At 49.7% G+C, this 16,429-nt stretch overlaps 1 protein-coding gene across 1 annotated transcript; it reads right to left on the bottom strand.

Annotated features, from left to right (window-relative positions):
- Positions 1 to 494: 494 nt before the first annotated feature.
- LOC106902923 (multiple epidermal growth factor-like domains protein 9) lies at positions 495 to 11,832 on the bottom strand. The gene is made up of 6 exons (XM_014966760.1): positions 11,287 to 11,832; positions 7,332 to 7,865; positions 5,920 to 6,055; positions 3,599 to 3,687; positions 1,719 to 1,782; positions 495 to 693 (listed from the first exon to the last, which is right to left on the bottom strand). The coding sequence occupies exons 1-6, from the start codon at positions 11,339 to 11,341 to the stop codon at positions 519 to 521; spliced, it is 1,053 nt and encodes a 350-aa protein (XP_014822246.1). The 5' UTR covers positions 11,342 to 11,832; the 3' UTR covers positions 495 to 518.
- Positions 11,833 to 16,429: the final 4,597 nt, after the last annotated feature.

The following is a 16,429-nucleotide window of genomic DNA, read 5'->3' as shown; positions in this document are numbered from 1 at the left end:
GGGGATCAAGAGACCTGTCAACCTTCCCAGCATGACAGATTGAACTGTACTGGATCTGAAATAGGTGACCCCATGCCAACTCCTGGCTTATTCCACTGGAGCAGGTCGCTGGCCAGGGGAAACCCCTTCTGTCATGCCAACCCTTCCAGGGGTTCTCCCACCCCAGGATGTCTGAGGTGCATCTCCTTCCCTCCTAAGGGATGGACACAAGACCCACTGACCAGGATGGCTCTGCTGTTTGTTCTCCCTCCCTGCATCACCAGGACGGGGAAGGGCAGGAGGACATGGACAGACCCTTCCCCATAGCACAACAAGGAATGAAATACCCACGGCATGGGCAGGGGGCCAGGCAGGACCCAGCTTGTGAGACCCTGCCACAACAACAGGAACCTCTGACAGCAGGAGAACATCACTTGGGAGTTCAGCTGGTTTTGGGAAGGTGTCTGCTGATGCACGACACTTCCCAACCTCAGGCAACCCCCCGTCCCCAGGGTCCGCTTGGGCAAGGGAGACGTGTCTCAGGAAGAAACCCTTCCTTCTGGCACTGAAGCTGCCCGTTCCCAGCCAGGCTGTGGCAGCCCCCACCCTCCGCTGCAGAAGGTACCTGGTTGGCAGGGTACGCACTCCTCCGATGCCTCCTGAAGAGCCTCTTGCCCACCGGGGCACGGCAGACACCCCCTGCAGCTGGTGGTGCTGGGGAAGGGAGAGGAGACAGACCACGCTGTAGGACAAGCACTTCCAAGACCAGCCCAGCCCACCAAAGCCAGCTCTCTTACATATGCACACACTGAAGTCCCCAAGGTCTACCAGGAGCTAAGCTTCTGCCATTTTGTGGGCATTCATGGTGTCTCTCTATAGCTTCTCCCATGTCTAATGAGGGCTGGGCACAGGATGGCATTTCTGTCCTCTCTTTGGGTACTTACTTGCATGAAACCTGTAGGAACTTGCTACCCAGAAGCCACTATTCCTTAATGAGCTTGGCTGGAACCGGTCAACAGGTAGTGAAGGGAGTTGGGAGAGAGCTGGGAGATACAGCCAGTAAGCTGGATCTGGTCTGGTGGCAATTTAATCAAACAATCAGCAGAGATCTGCCACGTAGCATGGACACAAGAGGCCAGAAGGAAGGTGAGTGTTCACATGCCAATTCAGCTGCTTTGGATATAAACCCCACAACTTCTGTGTGGGCATCCCCACACAGTGGGGTGTGGAGCCCATCACAAGGTACCCCACCAGCACCTCTCCCAGGCCCCCTCTCCCACCCCAAAGATGATGGCACAGCTGGGGTAGTTTAGCTGCTGCCTTCCACACATCCCGGCTCAGGATAAGCCAACCATCAGCTCAGCTTAAATCTACAAACCCCAGAGTGACGCTCAGCTCCATCCCTGTGCCAGCACCAGCCAGTTTATCAGCGGCATCCAATGCCCACACAACGCAGCAACGTTGGCAAGAGGGGATGGTGGAGGTGGGCTGCAAGCTGATGAGGCTCTACCATCTCATCCCAGGGTATCTCCACATCCAGCCAGGATCCTCCCCTCCATTTTACCATCCCTCTCTCACCCGGGAGGGCTCCCTTACAGCTCCCTCAGCTGAAAATGGCAGGTGACTTGCCTTTGGCCACTACATTGGGTCTTTTATCTCAGTGGTTGCTACCAGAAATAAACCAACCCTCCCTGCCTCCCTCACCCCCTGACAGCCAAGGTCACACGAGGACTTCTTACTTGCAAAATGATCCAGACGGGCAAGGCAGACAAAAAGATGCATTTTGCTTGGAGCTAAAATACCCTGAAAAAGAGAAGAGTAAGGCTTCAGGATCTTTCCTCCACCGTCACTGCCCCACATGGCTGGATATTTGTTCATCTCTATTTTACAAGCAGCCAAATCAACTCCCCACAACACACTTCAAGTGGCATCTCATGGGCTAATTCAGGATGCTTGGGCTTTTTATTTGTCAAAAGCCCTGAAAGAGCAATCAAAGTTTCATAATGACCTCTGCCGTGCTCTGAGGGAAGCACGGGGAGCTTGGACAGATTTCCCTGGTGTCACTCGCATCTGAAACACTGCCAGGGGGATCAAGAGACCTGTCAACCTTCCCAGCATGACAGATTGAACTGTACTGGATCTGAAATAGGTGACCCCATGCCAACTCCTGGCTTATTCCACTGGAGCAGGTCGCTGGCCTGCTTCTGCCATGCCAACCCTTCCAGGGGTTCTCCCACCCCAGGATGTCTGAGGTGCATCTCCTTCCCTCCTAAGGGATGGACACAAGACCCACTGACCAGGATGGCTCTGCTGTTTGTTCTCCCTCCCTGCATCACCAGGACGGGGAAGGGCAGGAGGACATGGACAGACCCTTCCCCATAGCACAACAAGGAATGAAATACCCACGGCATGGGCAGGGGGCCAGGCAGGACCCAGCTTGTGAGACCCTGCCACAACAACAGGAACCTCTGACAGCAGGAGAACATCACTTGGGAGTTCAGCTGGTTTTGGGAAGGTGTCTGCTGATGCACGACACCGGTCACTGCCATGGGTCCATATGGGGCAGAATTAGGGTGCCTGTGTGCAGAGAGGAGCTGGGAGTGGAGTGGGTAAGATCTGCCTTCTCCCTTGAAACCAGCCCAGATCTGCAAGAAGCAGCCTGGGAGTGGAGTGGGTAAGATCTGCCTTCTGCCCTTGAAACCAGCCCAGATCTGCACCAAGAGGCTGCAGGAGAGCATCAGGAAAACAAAACAACCTCCCTCTCCCTGCAAGGAAAAAAAAAGGAACTTTGTAAATTTGTAATTGCGTGATTTAGGGGCCACCCCCACAGATTCCTCTGTGGTCTAACACGGTGATTGAATTTGCTGAGTAAGGGGAGTGACACACCACAGCGCTGTCACCAGTTCGGCTTCTTTCCTCCCAAACTCAGCAAGTGATAGCCAGGATTTCGATACCAGCCACTTTGGTGGGCGGATTTTCAAAAGAACAGTTGTGCATGTATAAGGAGCACTTAATTTGTGTACAGAATGGCTGCTGCATTGCATGTGTTAATTAGGTTTTTGCATAAGTAAATGCGGGTCTGTTTTGAACATGTTTTTACACTGTCTGTGAACACATTGTACCGTGCTCATATTGCAGTAGCCAGGTGCAAAGTAGCTCACTGCAAACCCAGTCTTTAACGTCTGGGCAATAAGGAGAATATTACACTTAATATTAAGACTGCAGAAGATTGCCCAACTGAAAACAAAGATGGCTTAAACTCATTTTTGCCATCAAAAATAGGGGAATACTTTATTTCCCTGATACTCTCCTCCCCCTTGTGCTATAACTGAATTTCATAAAGCTTCTTCCCTGACTTTCTGGAAAAGGCTCTCGTTGCAGGGTTACTATTATCTTGTTGCAAACAGAAGCATGACTAGGAGATCTGTTCTTTCCATTTTAATAAAAATGTCAATAACAGAAGTGGAAGAGATCTGCTATTCTATTTTTAGCCTGAACAAAATAACCTGTTTACTCTTTGGTGCTTTTAAGTTACCTGGTAATTGCATCTGGCCATGGGAAAAAAGCATCATGTAGCCTGATGAAAATGCATTTGGGTGGAATACAAATCAAAGCCTACCTTTCTCACATGCTCTGCAGGCTGCAGCCCCAGACTCATTAGCGTAATTACCGGGTGGGCAGGGAAGGCATGCGGTGCTCCTTGTGAAGCTGGGAGAGAGGGAGCAGAGGTGAGTGCTATTTTAGTTCACCCGAGCCTCCATCCACTTTAAGAGGAGAGAGCAGAGCACAACTCCTTGTTTCACTAACAAGCCTGGAAATAGGGTAATTATAATAAAGGAGTTCAGGCAGAAAAACAACAATTTGAACTCGCCTGAGTGTTAAAGGTCCACTAAAAAAAAATGTTAACATTAGAGATGCGCTGTGCTTGTGGGCTGTATGGAAAGGGATGGGTTTCCGAGACTGAATTGGCAACTATGTTGTACCCAGGCTTCAAAACCTTGGTTTAAAGTCAGGGTTTTAAATCCATGCTTGGAAACTGAATTGAATTGGAAAGGTGCTTCATGATCAGCATCCATCAGCAATTTTAAAAGGAGGCTGCTCCATTGTCAGGTCACTCTGGAGTCACAAAAATGAGCGAAACCACAGGCACTGACGTGTGAGAGTCCTGACCTTAAATAATAGGGACTGTGGGAAAGGGGATATAATACTTTAAACCTTCGGGATGAGGGGGAGGAAAAGAGGGAAAGGCAGAGAGAAAGAGGAAAGCTTTGCATTCATCACCAAATCCCCAACAACAAGCATGTGGGTATAAGAATTTGTTAACATACTGAGGGATGCTTTGGAGGAAAACAAGGACACGCTCTTTAGTTCCTTCAGAAACCCCAAGGCTGAGTGGGATTTGTGGAAAAAAATAAAAATCAATTGGAAACATAGCTTTCCTTAAAACAAACCAATACAGGGCCTGTGCCAGCCGGATCCGCTGAAAGCTCAGGGGAGCCTGGATTCTCTGAATACCACAAAAATGTTAAACGATCCCATCAGAGCCCTGAGGCTCAGGCAGCTGCCATGGAGATGGCCATGCACACGCTGGACCCCCTCCCCTCCACCTCCCCACTTCTCCTGGTTCTGCCCCCCAGCCACTATATGCTGACCCTTCCTTTCTGCTCCCCAGTTCCGCCTTTCCATCTCCCACATCCCACCAGCAGCACTGGTGTGGTTCCCAGGAGACTGCTCCTGGTTGGTTTGTTTTTTAAAGCCCTTGGGGGGGTAAATAAGGTAAAGGCAGGTCCCCACAGCACAAACAGCAAGAGGGGAGCATGGAGGAGAGAGCTGGTGGCCTCTCAAACTCAGGGGTTGCTGTGAACAGGCCACCCTTCCCCACAGCCAGGTTTTGACCCCTCTCCCCAGGTCTGATCCGAACGGAGCTGCCCTGTGAGGGAGATGGTCGTGGGAAGCTCTCACCACCCCTCCTGTCCTTGCAGCCACCTGAAGGACAAACCCCACTGCTTGCTTGCAGAAGACATCGGCTACACCAAGGGAAAACAGGATGGGGAATGGTGAGAGCAGCACGAGTGGGTGTCTCTGCAGCCAGAGAACACCTCCCTGGTGTCCCCAGGAGAAGGCAGCCTGGGGAAACTGCAGGGCTGGGCTTCTGGCTGGGGTGTCTTGTGAGCTTTTCCACACCATATCAGGTAAGGGTGCTGCTTTAGTTGCCAGCAGCTTTTATGTAACAAGACCCCTTGGAGGTGACAAAATAGAGACTGAGGAAGTAATTGGGCAAAGTGCAGAGATGAAGCCAGTTGGGCAGAACCATCCCAGAGGAAAGCTGCAGAGGTGAACCCGCTTCACTCTCAGTTGCCCCTCTGTCACAAAAAAAAACGTATTCTCTCCTAATACATACAAGAGACCATGGAAAAAGAAAAGGGCAGCCTCCCAAGAGCTGGAGCCAGCTGCTGGGAAGCCCACAGCACAAGCTCACCCCCACCAGGGTTTCCTGAAGGGAAAAGTTCAGCAGCACTGAAGAAGTGCACACCTTCCCACCTCCACCTGCCCCACGGGGACCTCATTTAAAGTGCAGCCCGAAGGCAGCCTGGGGCTTTCTCCAGGGTTTGGACCATCTGTAGGTTAGTTTAACAGGCACGTAGCTATTTCAACTTTGCAGCAAATGAGCTCCTGGCCCCTGTTTGCCACAAAGCCCTGCCAGAAGCTGGGGAGCATGTGGCCTCTCACCACCACCAAGTGTTTTCCACCATGAGTGGGTGGCGGGGGAGCAAGCCCTGAGCTGCTCTTCCTCTCAGGGAAGCAAAACCCCATGCTTCCCATGGAGAAACCACCCTGGCAACACTTTTCCCTCAGCCCAAGGGAGGAGATTTTTGCTGGCTGGGAAGTGTTTTGAGGGAGAACATCCACCGCCCCGTGCCCCTGGGCTCCATCACTTACTTGGCATAATGTCCCTGTGGACAAGGCAGGCATGACAGTTGCCCACTTTCGGGCTGGTAGTGGCCCAGCGGGCAGGAGGTGCAGGCACCAGGGTCTGTGCACGAGCCCCCAGCACAGCACGAGCAGCTCAAGGTGCCTAAATGGGAACAAAAAGGTCAGGATCAGGACTGGGAGACTGGACTTGTCAGGACTTGCAAAGGATGTACAGCGTTGGGTTGCAACCCCTCCAGCAAGACAGTCCTGGGGGGTAGAAAACTGTGATGTTAATGCTAATGATGCTGCTGTGCATCGTTAGCAAGCTGAAGAACACCCATAAAGTGATCTAAGGTCTGCAGTCAATCCGTGTGGATTTCTGGTAATTAAGATGACTGCTTTTTTCTCTTAATTTGAAGGGCTAGGAGAATTTTCCTTGTTTTCCCTCCAACGCACAGACAAAAAAGGAAAAAACCCACCAACATACTCCTTCAGATTTCTGATGTCAGGCTGGAGAGAAGCAGAACTGAAGAGTAAAACCCCAGAGCAGAGGATCTGCCTTTAAGCAGCAACAGCTTTCCTTCGAGCAGAGGTACCGTGGCATTCCCACCACACTCAAGCTCTAGCCCTCTCTGCTCCTCAAAACAAATCCAAGCTACACAGAGCGATTGTGTGGGCTTTGCTGTAGCTGCAAACATCAGACCTGCCATCCCACGGCTTGCAGGAGCCAGTCCCTGGTGCTGCAGCACAGGCAAGAGGAGAAGATCCTGTGGATGAACATCCTGCACACAAGAGCAATGGGAATTACCCCCCTGTCCTCTGCAGATTTACCCTAAAGCGTCAGAGCTGCTTATTCCTCGCTTTAAAATTGCCCTGCAGTGAGGGAAAGAAGCAAAAAGTACATGGCTTGTATTTTAGGGATTTGGAGGGGGGGATTTTTTGGGGGCTGGTGTGGTGATGTTTAAAAAACCCGAACCAACCACATTACAACACACAAATAACTTCTGAAAAAGGTAATAGTATGTACTCGTGACCACAACAGAGAAACCAGGTGGTTTCTCAAGCCCAAGTGAAAAGGCTGTTTCTATAGCAGAGATTCTCTTTCAAACATTTGAGACAGACAGTTGGAAGCTGTCCTTATATTTGGCACTGTACCTCAAAACAACATCCCCCTCCCAATACATCAGGTTGCACATGTCTTACGCTTTACAGCCACAACCCTACTGCTTCTTCACCCCACTGGGGAAGCCTCGGGAAGACCAATGAACAACACGAGGCCAGGAAAAACCAAGTCTTTAACCTCAGAAAGGTGCAATGATTTAACTCCCACTCCTGCTGCCTGTCCAAGCCTCCAACATGGGAACATGTTCTGGTTTTACCTCCCTTGAGAAGTCACTTTTCCACCAAACACAAGAGCCAGGGTGAGCAGGGACTCCTACCTTCATTGGGAAATGTCCCTGGGGAGCAGCTGGCACAGGATGTCACGTTCACTCGGCTGCAGTTTGAGGGCCTCGTGGTGGTGAGGAACGGAACTGCTGATGGGACCCCAGGAGTTGTGGTCACACCTGGAGGGGATGCTGGGGTGCTGGTGGACGTGGTCATTAGTCCTGTAGACACTTGAGAGGTGGCCATGCTGCCAGAGGTGAGGACGGTCATATCTGTGGTGGTGGGCAGAGTCTGAGCTGACTCGTTTGTGCTTGGATCAGCAGAAGGCACTGCCGTGGACACAACAAGGTTTGCAGTGGTTGATGTCACTCCAGCCGAGAGCACTGTAGAGGCAGTTTGAGGCGTAGAGGCCGCAGTACTGGCTGCACTGGGAGGCACTGGGGTTGATGCAATGGGGACCTGGGTGGTGATTGTACTGGGAGGTGCTGGGGTTGATGCAACAGGGACCTGGGTGGTGGCTGCACTAGGAGGCACTGGTGTTGATGCAACAGGGGGCCAGGTAGTGGTTGTCTGGCCTAAAGCAATACCTAAGAGAAGAAAAAACATAATTAGTGGCCAAATTATTGTTCTTCTTTTAATGGAAGCTTCCCATTTGGTCTTTACTAACTGCTTAACCTATGTATCCTTGCTCCATGTCCAGAAACTCCTTCTGCTATGGTCCACTACAGAGCAATACAGAAGCAAGGAGGCAAACAACCTTGGTGCACCTGACCATCCCTGGCACACGAGAGTGGATGCCAATGTCCAGGAGTTCTGACTCTCCTAGATAAAAGGGCATGAGAGCTGCCTGAAACACTTGATTTTTCGTTAGCAGCAGCTCAAGACAGTTTACCCTGAGATCCCACAACAATACGATTTAAGATGCTTGTCGAGTAGCTGGCTGCTTTATCCCGTCTCAGTTAAAGGGATCAGCAAAGAAAAGTCATGGGTTTGGGATTTTCGTTTTTAAAGCTGTTCTGGAGATACATCCAGTAACCAGAAGGGAACCCGCAGGCCAAGACTCGCTTTGATTCTGAAATCCCCACCATCAGAGAGTGGGACAGCTGTAATTTTCAGAGAAAGGGGATGTTACTGCAGTTCCAGTTGTTTTGCTGTGATACGTAGTGGACTGAAATGCTACCTGCTGGCGAATGACATCTCTCAGCACACAGCCATGGGGGGTGTCTTCCGATCTCTGAACCATAAAACTCAGTATGAAAAGCAGCAAGTTGCTTTTAATTTATCAGTGTGGTGCTAAGCAAACAAAGCAAAGCAAAGGTCCTGCCACAGCAAATGTCACATCAGGTTGGGTCAGAAACTCAGGGCAGGGACTTATCCAGCTTCCTACAGCATCAGTGCAGGACTGTGGCTGATACACGCGCACAACCAGCACACCACTGCCACGCCACCACAGCAAGAGGGCCTGCTGAAATCAAGCGGCCCTCGGCAGGGAAAATACAAGGACTGATTGCTTGATGGGTTTCAAGGAGCCCAAAAAGCACAGTGGACACCTGACAAGGGAAGGTGTGGATGAGGAAGGACATGAGCAGGATGAGAAACCGGAGACTTGGAGGGGCCACACTGTTGAGTGGTGACAGCACAAGCACCGGGTGGCTGCAGAACCACAGGGCTCTGCAGGCTTTTTCCTAAGCCCAGTTCTCCCTCCGCCTTTGATTTCTCTCTCAGTTTGGGCTACACCACGTGAGGCCAAGCACCATGAGTACCCAAGCGCTTAGCACCACCGTGGTAGGAACAACAACATGCAGACCAAGTCGAACTAATAACTCTAGTTAAATTTCTACAGAAAGATCAGGACAGGGAATAAAAGAGTCCTTACAAAGTTGGGATCACATGGAGGGAGGGCTCCCTCCTGCTGCACACTGCTTGCTTTGTGCTCCCCAGGGGGTGAACCCCCACCTCTCTGTAACTACCGGGTAAAGCAGCAGATGAGCACCCAGCTGTCTGGGCCACTGCCCACATTCTCCTGCTGTAGCTCCCGAAACAGAAACGCTGAATTTAACAATGGTCTTTTTGTGGCATATTTGTTCTCCCCAGGCCCAAATCCAACACAAACCATTAAAATAAATAAATAAATAAGTCCAAGTGACCTGGAAACGCCAGTGTTGGTCCCAGGCAGGGAGAGCAGCTCTGCAGTACCCTCAGAAGACACTGCTACCGTGGCCATGCCTCAACCCAGGACTGAGATGCACAATTCTCCTCGTCTGACTTGCCTGCCTTAGGTGCTGAAATCAGTCTGCTTCTCTTCCCTCATGTCTGGCAACGAGCCACGTTGGTCCCAGGTTCTACTGAACTAATCTCAAAGTAAACACTAGCAGTAGGTCAAGGGCTCCCTCAGGTTCTCCTGGGAAAGGTTCTCAGAAGGACCGCTGGGATCAAAGTCTGATCTCCCATGGAGGTGCCTCTCCCCACCATTTGCTCAGCTCTGCCAGCCAGAGACACCACAGTGGATTTAAACACCTTGGACTCCACACAGATGGAGGAATTTTGTTTGTTTTTTTTAAAAAACATTTTTTTTAGTTGAGTATTGCCTCTTCGGTAAGGTTTCCTTGGTTGGCTGGTTCTAGTGCTAAATGGTGAGACTATTAAGATGGATTTTTTTATTTAAATTGAAAATATCTTTTGATAACATGTTACTAAAGTAGCCATTAAAGAGTTGCTTGCAAAACTTCAACAGCCTTCAGTAGCCAGTACTTCATAAACTCATTTAAACAACTTCTGGAGAAAAAAAAAGATATAGGCAAAGCTGGAAAAAATAGCTTTGACCGCCTAGTAAAATTGGGTGATGTCGTGTTTTACCAGTTATTGTATCACAGGTCAAACAATACTCAAAACAACCTTAGTTGTATCAGACCATTGTCTCTCCTGCACTTACACTGTCTATGATAGAACAGTGATTTTGCTTTTTAGAGAATTTTTTTGGTTTTTTTAGGCGCACTGTGAATTAGCAAGAGTATCTCCAGGGACACTTTGAGGACAGGTCTTTGTGTGATGCCTTGGTGTGATGTTTCACTCCAAGAGCCTTGAGGATGTCAGGTAAGGTCACTGGAGTCTTTACTCCAGAGTTAATCCCTCCTGGTGAGTAAAGCACACAGCCCTGCTGAATTGCGAGTCGCACAGACACTGGCCAGGAACTCACAAAATGCAGAAATAGGATGGACACTCCTTATTTTTGTTTCCGTTCATCTTGCACAAGCACACAGCCTGCCAGTCCAAAACACTGACCCTTTGAACCAAACAAAACCCAACCAAGTCAACAGCTGCAGATCTAGGTAAAGATAATAATTGTCTTTGGTGAATCCAACAGGTGAATAATTGGCTCCTGGATAAACAGGTGAAAAATTGGTCCTCAGGAATATGGTTTAGAGGTGTGGTTTTTTTGGTTTTGTGGGGGGTGTGTGTGTTTGTGTGTTTTGGGGGTTTTTTTGGTTTTTTTAGGTGAAAAATTGGTCCTCAGGAATATGGTTTAGAGGTGTGGTTTTTTTGGTTTTGGGGGGGGGGTGTGTGTTTGTGTGTTTTGGGGATTTTTTTGTTTTTTTTTTTGTTTTGTTTTTTGTTTGTTTGTTTTTGTTTTTTCAAAGAGCCAGCTAACAAAGCAGCCTGAGAATGTGAACATACTGGAGAACCCTCTTCCTTGAGGTTTATAAAAAAGCCATGAAGAGGCCAATGCAACTCCTCAGTATACAGACTAATAGGGGTCTATTTTTTCTCCTGTTTTTTTTTTTTTTTTCTTGGAAAAACAAGCTTTCATACTTAAAATGTTCAGCCTGCTGCCAAGACTGCATCTCTTTCAACACTTCTTTCCTTTCCTGCCTTCCTTCCCCCTCTCTTGCCCTGCCCTCCTGCAGCACCCCAAGACACTGAAGCCCAGGGCTTTCGCAATCCCCTTCATGGCTTTACCCACCCCGCTCCTCAGCCAGCGAAGAGAAAAGCCACTTCAGGAGGACTTACCTGTTAAACACGCCGTGGTGAAGCTCCAAAGCAGAGGAGAGGGCCAGGCACTCATTTTCCCCCAAGGAGTGACACAGCTTGTCAAAAGGCAGGACCAGCAGCTGATCTCCTGCGCCCAACTGTTTGTTCTCCTCCGGTTTTGTGCCCAATATCGTCACCTGACTCCGATCATGCGGCTCAGGCCAGTCAACCTCCCCCCAGCAACGCGGGGTTTTATGGTCAGAGACTGCGATAGGTCTTAAGACGTTACCGGCCTCCTCCAAGCGCGGGGTGAACTAAATCACGAGCAGAAGAGCAAATCTAAGCCTCTCCTCGCAGCACACAGAAATATGTGCAAGAGAAGCGTCGTGGAGGAAGCGATGGGCTCGTGGAGAGGAACGGGCAGAGCGGCGCAGGAGCCCTGTGCCTGGCTGCTGGCCAGCCCCCCGTGACCTCGTCAAGTGAAAGGATTTCATTTTTCAGACACCCAGGATTTCCTGCAAGAAGAAAAACAACTCCAGAAGAGCCCGCAGTTCAAAGCAGCTCCCCTTTTAACTGACACCAACTTGCTGTAACCAGAATTCTCCCTCTGGTGAGTGCAGAGCTTTCCCAATCAGCATTTAACCCCTGCCTCGTTGCCCCCAAGGTGTCCACCTCGATGCATCAAGTTGTGATCCGGACCAAACTCAACAATCCCGATGATGATGATTTTGAGGGGAGAATGTTAAGTTTAGTGAGGCCCCATCACCATTTTCCACACGTTATCCAGTGGTTGTTCTGCTTGCTGTTCGTGTCCTGAGGCCAGGTCCTCATGCTTGTGCCCGTGCTGCCCAAGGACACAGATGTCCCCGTGGTTTTCTCACCTGGCAGCCCTGCTTTGGAAGATTTCCCCCCCTCTATCTCCCTCTGCCCCCATGAGTTAGCACTCAGCATCGCTGAGCCTCCATCTGGATAGAAGATTACTTTTGTGCGTAGCTGAGGGCCACATCTCATGTACGTCACATCTTCCCCCAAATTCAGGTAACAGCTGGATACTCATGTAGGATTGTGGATGCTCAACAAGCAGAGCACGTTCAGATGAGCAGATCAGGCACTGTAACACACTGCCCATGTCTTTTATGCTCCAAAATGCTCCATAGAGCTCAACACGCTGAACCAACCGATATTACACTCTAACCCAAGGCTCTCCTCACAGCTGCTGAGGGCAAGGCCGCGATGGAGGCCTGACCTTCTCCTGCAGGGGAGCCGGCTCTCAACAGGACGTTTCTCACCTTGGTTTTATAGGTTGCAAAAGTCTTTGTGCCAGCTGTTTGATCTCGGTCTGTGTAAATAACACAAGGACCTGGTCCACCCAGACCTGTGGGAGGGGTGTGTCCATTGGGCTGAGGGTCTGCTGTGGTGGGCAACTTCTGCCTCAGGGTCGCTGCAGGCTGAAGCAGCCCTGAGCGCTGATCAAACACGGCCAGCCAATGGCCGGGGAGATCTAGTCTGCAAGAGGAGACAGATCTGGTGGCAGATTAGTCCCCTCCACACCATGAGCTGCACCCCTTTTTTGTGGAGAGCCTCCCCCACACCCCCAAGCCCCAGGAGCAAGTTAGCCATTTTCTGAGCAGCTGCAGCACACACACACTGGAAAAGCACTTAAGAAGTGGACACTGACACTCACCCCTGTGACCATGCATTCACTCGTGACTCCCAGCCTGACAGGTGGAAGGGAAATTGCACCTCAACCCCTTTCTGTGCCCTTCAAAGCCCCCTTCTCCTATGAGCCACCGGAGCCCATCTGGGGGCTGAGACAGGTTGTTTCCTCTCAACTGCTTTAGCAACTGGGCAAGTTGGAAATACTCTTCCGACTGGAGATGTCTGATGCCACTTCAGGGCAGAGAAGTGCTAATAGTTTAATTTATAAACTCCTGACCTGCCCTGGCTCATCCCTGTTGAGATTAAATGCTTTTGCTAGTTGGTTCACAGAGAATAAAAAGCAGTGTCATGGCTGATCAAAAGCAATGTCCCAGGCTGGCACGCAGCCTTCTTCTTGTCAGTTTGGTTGCTCTTCCGTGGGTGGTGAACCTCGTGTCCCCAGATAAACCAGACGCTGCCCTCCACCCTCAAAACTTGTCTGGCTCCGTACAGGGCAGAGGCAGCAGCGGTGACGTTTCTCCCAAGAACGTGACATCCCTCACGCACTGGCCTAGCCTGGAGAGGACAGCTGCCAGCCAAGCCTGCCCCAAACCACACCTCCATCCAAGCTGGGCAAGTGAAGGAAGTGTCCTTAGAGACTTCACCTGCTGAGGGCAGGCTTGGATTTCTGAGCTACTCGGGCATTACAAACCCAAGGGCCACCACAGGACTGTGCATCAACTGGCTGCAAGTCACCTGGGTGTTAAGATTTCCAAATGACCCGTCTGTTTACAAGGGGAGCTACTCATTAAATGAGAAACACTGGGCAGGAAGAGTCGTCTCTCAAACACCATCCCTCTCTGCAGTGTTCAGCATGAGCTGCACACACCCCAGCTTTTGTTAATTGGGATGGGACAGTAAGTGCCATGAGGGTGGAAGTCTCCAGGTGAGGTCCCACCTATAGGGGAAAGTAGAGAAATGCATGAGCTGAGAGTCGATGGACACATCCATCAGCCTGAAAATGGTAGCCACTAGATGAACCTCCCAGGTCAGAAAGTCCCTATTGACTACTAGCAGATGCAAGCAGAAAGACCACTTTTTTCTTGTATCCTTGGCCATCCACGGCTCCACTGTCACTGCCAGGGTCCCAGGCTGTACTGACACTTGCCCTGTTCCCATTATGCCAGAGGAAACAATGGTCCCCAGGGTCCCACAGGCAGCTGTTTGACAGGGCTGAGGTCCTTCAGCAGCATGTCCCTGCTTTGTACCCTGTTGGTGAGTGAGCATAGGGGTGCTCTGAGACACAGCTGGGCTGTGTCTATTGCCTGGGAAAGAGCGAGATGGCCAGAAAAACTGCTTCCAACAGGTGCTTCTCTTGGAATACAACTTCTCTTGGAATACAAGCCAAAGCCCTCAGCGCTCCTGAAGGAACAGGCACGCATCTGTGCTCTGGACATTGAAAGCTGTACCTGACCAAATGGCCATATGATGGCACCACAGCTTTGGACACACCACTTCAGAGTCAAGACCAAAACCCTCTTAACCAAGAGCAGGTAGTGCTGCTCTTCTCAAACTGCACCAGCAGGAACCTCCATCATCAGTGTTGCCTAGATGGAATAAATTCCTTCAGCTCCCTTTCGTGAGTTTTGTTAAGTATTAAAAAGTGCTACTGTGTTTCTTATGCGTTTGGATTTAGAAGGAATAATAATAATAAAGAAAGAAAGAGATAGCCAAAAGAAAGGTGTGGTGCTGCAGCAGAGATCTGATGGTTTATCCAACCACGATAATATAAGATCTAAGTCAAGAAATCTGTTTTCTTACAAGCAGCACTGAGTATCTAATTCTTAATTAGCACCCAGGCATAACTAATTAGCATCAGTTAAAAAGAGGGTCTTAAAACATTAAAAACTCCAAAACAGACCATTTGGGTCTTGAGTACAGCCAGTGTTGAGGATGCAGGTCCAACCCACCTCAAGCTCTAGGCAGAAAAATGATACAAATTGTTCAGCTGCCTTAAAGCAGAACGCACAGAAGAAAAGCAGGATTTAATGAAATAAAGGTAAAAGTGAGTAAGTGTGCTTATCTGAAAAGCAGCTCTCCAGGATCAGACACAGCTGAGACGCTAAGAGCCTTACCAAGCCAGGAAGGTCACTCAGCAGCAGCAGGAGACACGCTAACGCGCTGCCCATATTTTGCTGGTCCTGTGGGGATTTAAACCCCTGAACACCTAAGCTGAAGGTGTTGGGTTCCTGAGCAGCAACTCCCAGAGCAAGCCAACAACCTGCCTCCTTTCTGACAAAACAGTACCTAAAAGAGGATGGGGCCCTTCTACAGTGCTTCAGGACTGGGGGAGAAGAGTGAAGTCCGAGATGTTTTAGTTTCTGTCTAAAGGCATTAGGAACACAGGAAAGCTTCAGGACAGCATCTGATGCTAGTTTGTCTGGGTCTTCAAGAGGTTGATCCTCCATCATGAGAGCTAGTATGAGAGCAGCATCCTAAACATTAAAAAAAACCTACGTGCTTGTACCAGCTAAGTCTGTCCAAAATGTCTAGTGACACAGAGACTGCTAAAAATAGATGGGTCAGATTCTGCATAGGCCACTCTCAGAGGACAGGCAGGTTGGCACATACCTATTTGTGTGGAACGTATCCCTGAGTCACTCCTTTGGGCACCAGGAAACCTCTTTGACGGAGTAAGTGCCCTATGAATTAACACACAAAACAGGCATCTCAGCCTGTTCTCAAAGCTTTGGTGGCACCAAAGAGCAGTTCTACCAGAGCAGTTGACCTGGAACAGAATTCCCTTCCCAGCTCTTTGATAAGGTCAGACAGACACCAAAGAGAAAAACCTCCAATCATGTCTGGTGCTGCCCCAGCACAGGCAGGTGTGAGAGAGCTCTACACAAGGAACTGGAACGGGGCCAGCCACACATGTCCACCTAACGCAACACTGTACGGTAAGCCTTCATCTTTACCACGGGATAAACCAGACCATGGAAATGGTATCTCTGAGCATGAAAACAGTTTTTGGAGAAAGCAAAACACCCACCACCACACCAAAAACCACCCACCTTCCACAGCATTCTAAAATTGAGAGAGAAGCCATTGCTGAAATTCAGCTGAAGAAAGTGTTTAAAGAAAAAATTGGGTTTATTCCACACTTTTCATAGATACCTTGTGGGTCATTCACAGAACCCACACATGGCAAAACTTCCTCATACCATCAGCTCCAGGCTGCGGCTGGAGTCCTTCAGTACACACCACACCCCCCAATTGCAGAGACACATCACCCAAGGGTGATCAGCTTCCAGGGAATCCACTCAGAAAGCACGAGCAGGTATTTTGTTAACACATCCTACTCACAAACATCCTAACCATCACAACTAGTGTATGTCAGCTTTGAAATGTCAACTTTGAAATGCATCTATATGAGCAATGTGACATAAACCTAAAATGGATACACACTACCAGGGGAGTGGTACTCATCAACAATTCAACTGTTGGTACAATATGCAACTTGATTATTAAAAAGAGTATCAGTCTA

The sequence above is a fragment of the Calidris pugnax genome, unplaced genomic scaffold, assembly GCF_001431845.1.
Source record: "Calidris pugnax isolate Ruff unplaced genomic scaffold, ASM143184v1 scaffold14, whole genome shotgun sequence".
In the NCBI taxonomy this organism is placed as follows: Eukaryota; Metazoa; Chordata; class Aves; order Charadriiformes; family Scolopacidae; genus Calidris; species Calidris pugnax.
This window is presented reverse-complemented; position numbering and strand designations above follow the sequence as displayed.